This window comes from Littorina saxatilis, linkage group LG2 (genome assembly GCF_037325665.1).
Source record: "Littorina saxatilis isolate snail1 linkage group LG2, US_GU_Lsax_2.0, whole genome shotgun sequence".
Lineage (NCBI taxonomy): Eukaryota > Metazoa > Mollusca > Gastropoda > Littorinimorpha > Littorinidae > Littorina > Littorina saxatilis.
In genome coordinates, this window is record NC_090246.1 from 78763616 (window position 1) to 78769492 (window position 5877).

The window sequence follows — 5877 nt, forward strand, 5'->3', positions numbered from 1 at the left end:
CATAAGGGTCAAAGTGACCTTGACCTTGATCATATGTGACCAAATGTGTCTCATGATGAAAGCATAACATGTGCCCCACATAATTTTTAAGTTTGAAACAGTTATCTTCCATAGTTCAGGGTCAAGGTCACTTCAAAATGTGTATACAATCCAACTTTGAAGAGCTCCTGTGACCTTGACCTTGAAGCAAGGTAAACCAAACTGGTATCAAAAGATGGGGCTTACTTTGCCCTATATATCATATATATATAGGTGAGGTATTCAATCTCAAAAACTTCAGAGAAAATGGGAAAAATGTGAAAGATAGCTGTTTTTTAGACAACATTTATGGCCCCTGCGACCTTGACCTTGAAGCAAGGTCAAGATGCTATGTATGTTTTTTGGGGCCTTGCCAAATTTGGTACTGATAGACTGAATAGTGTCCAAGAAATATCCAACGTTAAAGTTTTCCGGACGGACGGACGGACGGACGGACGACTCGGGTGAGTACATAGACTCACTTTTGCTTCGCATGTGAGTCAAAAAAAGACTCATCCATCAAATTCAAGTCACGGAAACTAATTCTGTCGAAAGATCTAATAATTTAGCAAAGTGGTGTAGTTGTTGGGGGGGGGGGGGGGGGGGTAATGATCGGGAAGAGTAGGAACAGAAAATACTAAATTAAAATTACTGGTATGTATAACCGTGCTCCTTGCAAAAATGGTAAATACATACATTTCAAAACACGGAGCTGAAAACTCTGCACGCACCCCGCCCCCCCCCCCCCCCCCCCCCCAAAAAAAAAAATATGATCCAGTCCGCAGAGTAGAAGGGGGCGGGTGGTGGTCATCTTGGGGGGGAGGGGGGGTGGTTGTTGATGGTTTAGAGGGTTAGGAACTGACTATTCAAAACGAAGATTACTTGAAAAACCAGCATATTTTAGACTGTACTCCTTGCTGAAAAATGACTTTTGCATAAATGTCACAGCGTTGGAGAAAACCTGGTATAAGTCGACAGGTTAAAGTTATTCCTGTTCAGGTTTTGAGCTACTTACAGTTTCCATAGTGTCTACTCTACGTAAACATGTAAATAGTTTTGCAAAATTCAAAGAAGTTGAATTACCACTTTTGCTAATGTTGGATTATTGTGACAACGTTTGCATCGCAGTATGACTGACTATTTATTCTACAAACCTAGGTAACGGGTCCCTGTGCGATCGGTAGCACGATATTTCTAAAGATAGGACGACTCGGTTGTTGTAGGATTTTTTGACGTTTTTTTGTTGTTATTGTTATTTTATATCTTTTCTTTTTTTGTTGCATTTCGTTCATTATCCTTTGTACTCATACATGTATAGAACATTTAAATCTCAGATTGTCAAATAAACAAAATATTGTGTCCGGGTTTCTTATGCACTGTCACAAATGTCAACACACACACACACACACACACACACACACACACACACACACACACAATCTGCACAAGAAATCTAATGATGACGCATAGTTCTACCCCAGCGGAGTAAACGGGGATTTCATTATTACACAGCTGGCATATGTCCAGCCCCTTTCAAAAACAGGCAGCCAAAGTGCCCAAAGCAAACGGTCGTGTTTTCACCCCCACTCATAAACCCAGTTCTAAGAGACCGTGGCATATAATTAAAAAGAGAACTGTTCTTGAAAGGTGCCTTCTGTGCGTGGCTTTTATGTCATTATTATGGTTATTTTTCGTGTCATTCACATACAGAAAGTTTGATCACACACTAGTGTGTATCTTTGCACACATGTTCAAAGAAGTTTTCTTTTCCCTCGATCCATATTGAATGTATGTTACTGTGCACGGACTCGAGACCTAACGTAAGCAGTTTTGAGCCTCTTTGAAAGAGCATTTTGTGGCCGTTGAAACTCCGTGTAGTATATGATGTATTGTTTAACCCCCCCATGAATACAGAACTGTATTAACCTAAACCCAAGACTGCTATTGCGCAACATGCGACCTGATTGAAAATTAATACATGAAAATTAAAACTTCAGTACTATGAAACATGATCTACGAAGAGAGAGGAAGGGTAAGATCACAAACACACACACTCAAACACTTGCACACACACACACACACACACACACACACACACACACACACACACATACACACACAAAGACACAAACATTCACACACACACACACACGAACACACACATACACACACACACACACACACACACACACACACACACACACACACACATACACACACACTGACTCCGCCTCACACACTGACACACATACACACACACACATACACACACACACACACACACACACACACACACACGCACACACACACACACACACACACACACTCCACCCACACACAAACACACACTGAAACATCAATTACCCACAGAGACTCACAAGCCAAATCTCAACAAAACCTGGACTTACCGGTCAGCGAAGCGAAGAAAGCCACCCAAAACACCCTACAACCAGGAACGAAATTCGCCATTCCGTCGGGTACTACCACGCACAAATCCACCCCAGCTGCGACCAATCACCCGACACTGACAGGGTAGAAACCAGCACACAAGAAGCACGAATCGCTCAATAATCGAGATTATCCCCTCCCTTTCTCGCTCTGTCTTGAACTGGCGGGCGTTGCCGTGTTGTGTGTGGGCTGGCCGAGCCTAATCTTTGCTACAAATAGGGTGTCGAAGTTATGCACCGTACGCTAAAAAGGTTCCTACAGTCTTGTACCGATCAACGAAGGAAACGCTAGACAAAATGTAATCGTAAACACTGAAAGACGAGAAAAGCTTGTTTTGTCTACACTCACGCACGCACGCACGAACGCACGCACGCACGCACGCACACACACCAAACACATACACACACACACACACACACACACACACACACACACACACACACACACACACACAGTTTGCCCACTTCTCTTTTGTCCACTCACTACATAGACTCTGAGCGCTGAATTATGCAAGGGATACTTGATTTGTTATGATGAAGGAAAGAATACGATCCAACTTTGACAAATTACAAATACTCGTATCTTATGAAGCTGGGTATATTTTCATATCCGCCTTTTTCTTTTTTGCTGACTGAATCTTGTTTTACTCGTCGTCGATACGACTGCTCCTGTATTTGTTGTCGCTATTCGTAGTGCCAGATCTATAATGCTACTCTTACACCGTGCCGAATTGCCCTTGCGAATATAATTTTTTAATAATTCACAATGATCGGGACATGGTCGCAAGACATTCGTAAATCTTCTTAGCCATTCGCCACCATTCGTCTCTTGTTTTGAACATAGCAACATGTTCCTAATATTCGCAAAGAAGTCATATTCTTAACTTTTTTGCAACGTACTTGTAAGATTTCACAAGACATTCGTAATCATCGCAATGTATTCGTAACGCTCGCAAGGCATTCGCAACCATTCGTTATGCCTGTCTCACACTGTGCTGAATATCCTTGCGAACATTCGTAATCATCGCAATGTATTCGTCAGGCTCGCAAGGCATACGCAAACATTCGTTATGCCTGTTTTACACTGTGCCGAATATCCTTGCGAATATAGATTCGTATGCATTCGCAATGATCAGTAGACATTTGCAAGCACTCGCAACCATTCGTAAGACATTCGCAAGGATTCGTAAGGTTTCGAATGGTCAATATTTTTCCTGTCCATTAGTCTCTTTTTTGGGGGGCAAAATACAACATGATCATATACACATTTCTTGCGAATTTCTTACGAATAGTTGCGAGTGCTTGCGAATGTATACCGATCATTGCGAATGCCTTGCGAGCGCTACGAATACCTTTACGATGATTACGAATGGCTTGCGAATACTGAAGAATATGCATTCCTTGCGAATATTTGGAGCATGTTGCTAATATTCGCAACAAGAGACGAATGGTGGCGAATGGTCAAGAACATTTACGAATGTCTTGCGACCATGTCCCGATCATTACGAATTATTAGTGAATTCTATTCGCAAGGGAAATTCGGCACAGTGTAAGAGCAGTATTACGAACAATGCGAATTGCATAATCGCTTTATTCGTAAAATGTTTGCAAGCACTCGCAACACTCGCAAGGCCACTCGCAACGTTCGTAATACATCCGCAAGACATTCGTATATGGATGTGTATGCATTCGCAATGATCGGTAAGGCTTCGAATTTTCAATATTTTTTTCCTGTCCATTCGCCTCTTGTTTGCCGAATACAACATGTTTATATTCGCAAGGATATTCGGCACAGTGTAAGACAGGCATTAAGGATTATAACATCCACTAAGTCAGGTTGGTCGAATGATATGCACATTTGAATATTCTCCCAAAACCCGATTAATCGATGAATCAACGAAAGTCATTCGGTCTGCTTCCACCTTGAGTGTAGATCGGTTCCAAGACATTGTGTCAAAAAAAGAAACAGAAGTGGTGACAATATAATTCAATAATTAAACAACTCTTTTTCTGGATGACAATGTTGACTCAGACATCTCTCTCTCTCTCTCTCTCTCTCTCTCTCTCTCTCTCTCTCTCTCTCTCTCTCTCTCTCTCTCTCTCTCTCTCCCTCTCTCTCTCAAAACAAACAAACAAGAAGCAATATGACATTATTTGAGTGAGCAGAAGACATAAATACCACCAATGTAGCTTTTCTTTCTTTCTTTCTTTCTTGCTTTCTTTTGTCACAGAACGTGTATTTTCGAACTGTTACTGTCTTTCTTGGGCCTGTTTCAAAGGCGCAGATATCTAAACGATCTCTCCGGGGCTGCGGAAACCCTCTTAAAAATACGATAAGCAAATTGCAGAATCTTGTGCCTGTGTGCGTAATAGATGCATTGTGTGCATGATAAGACGTCGATCGGCCAGTGTTCAAGTTGTCAAGCCCAAACAATTCTTATCAAATATTCTTTTCACTCGCAAAGAATAAAACGCGTTTTCCGGGTTGATAATAAAATTGCGTGTGTGTGTGTGTGTGTGTGTGTGTGTGTGTGTGTGTGTGTGTGTGTGTGCGTGCGTGCGTGCGTGTGTGCGTGCGTGCGTGTGTGTGCGTGTGTGCGTGCGTGCGTGCGTGCGTGTGTGTGTGTATGTGTGTGTGTGTGTGTGTGTGTGTGTGTGTGTGTGTGTGTGTGTGTGTGTGTGTGCGTGCGTGCGTGCGTTCGTGTCTGTGTATATATGTGTGTGTGTGTTTGTGAGTGTGAATGCACGTGTGTGTGTGTGTGTTTGTGTGTGTGTGTGTGTGTGTGTGTGTGTGTGTGTGTGTGTGTGTGTGTGTGTATCGGGGCATGCTTGCCAGTGTGTGTGTGTGTGGGAGTGTGTATGGAGGAACGCACGATTTTTGTGTAATCATACCTTAGGGGGTATTGATTCATAACATCAAAAGAAACGCGATATAAAATCATCAGCTGAGAGGGGGGGGGGGGGGGGGGTGGAGGTTGGGGTGGGGGTTGGGGGGAATAAAGAACGTTGTTCAAACAAAATTGCGGTGCATTTTGGTTTGGAGCTCGGTGGGTTAACAACTTCAAGCTGCGAAATTCATGATATCAAGTGAGCCTTGTAAACACAATCGTAATTGCAATGAATTCCAGCAACGAATAATTACTCTCTCTCTCTGTCTCTCTCTGTCTCTCTGTCTTTGTCTCTGTCTCTGTCTCTGTCTCTCACTCACTCACTCACTTTCTCTCTCTCTGTCTCTCTCTGTCTCGCTCTGTCTCTCTGTCTATCTGTCTCTCTGTCTCTGTCTCTGTCTCTGGGGGGGGGGGGGGGAGGGGGGAGGGGGGAGGGGAGGGGGGGGGGGGGGATAAAGAACGTTGATCGAACAAAATTGCGGTGCACGTCGGTTTGGAGCTCGGTGGGTTAACAACTTCAACAC

At 43.2% G+C, this 5877-nt stretch overlaps 1 protein-coding gene across 1 annotated transcript in view; it reads right to left on the reverse strand.

Moving 5' to 3' along the window:
* Positions 1 to 2673, reverse strand: part of LOC138959805 (myb-like protein Q) — a 21574-nt gene extending 18901 nt beyond the window's left edge. Inside the window, exon 1 of the mRNA XM_070331426.1 lies at positions 2427 to 2673. Within this exon, the coding sequence (XP_070187527.1) occupies positions 2427 to 2487 (61 nt within the window). The 5' untranslated portion in view covers positions 2488 to 2673. The remainder of the gene's footprint in view (positions 1 to 2426) is intronic.
* Between the last annotated feature and the right edge of the window lie 3204 nt (positions 2674 to 5877).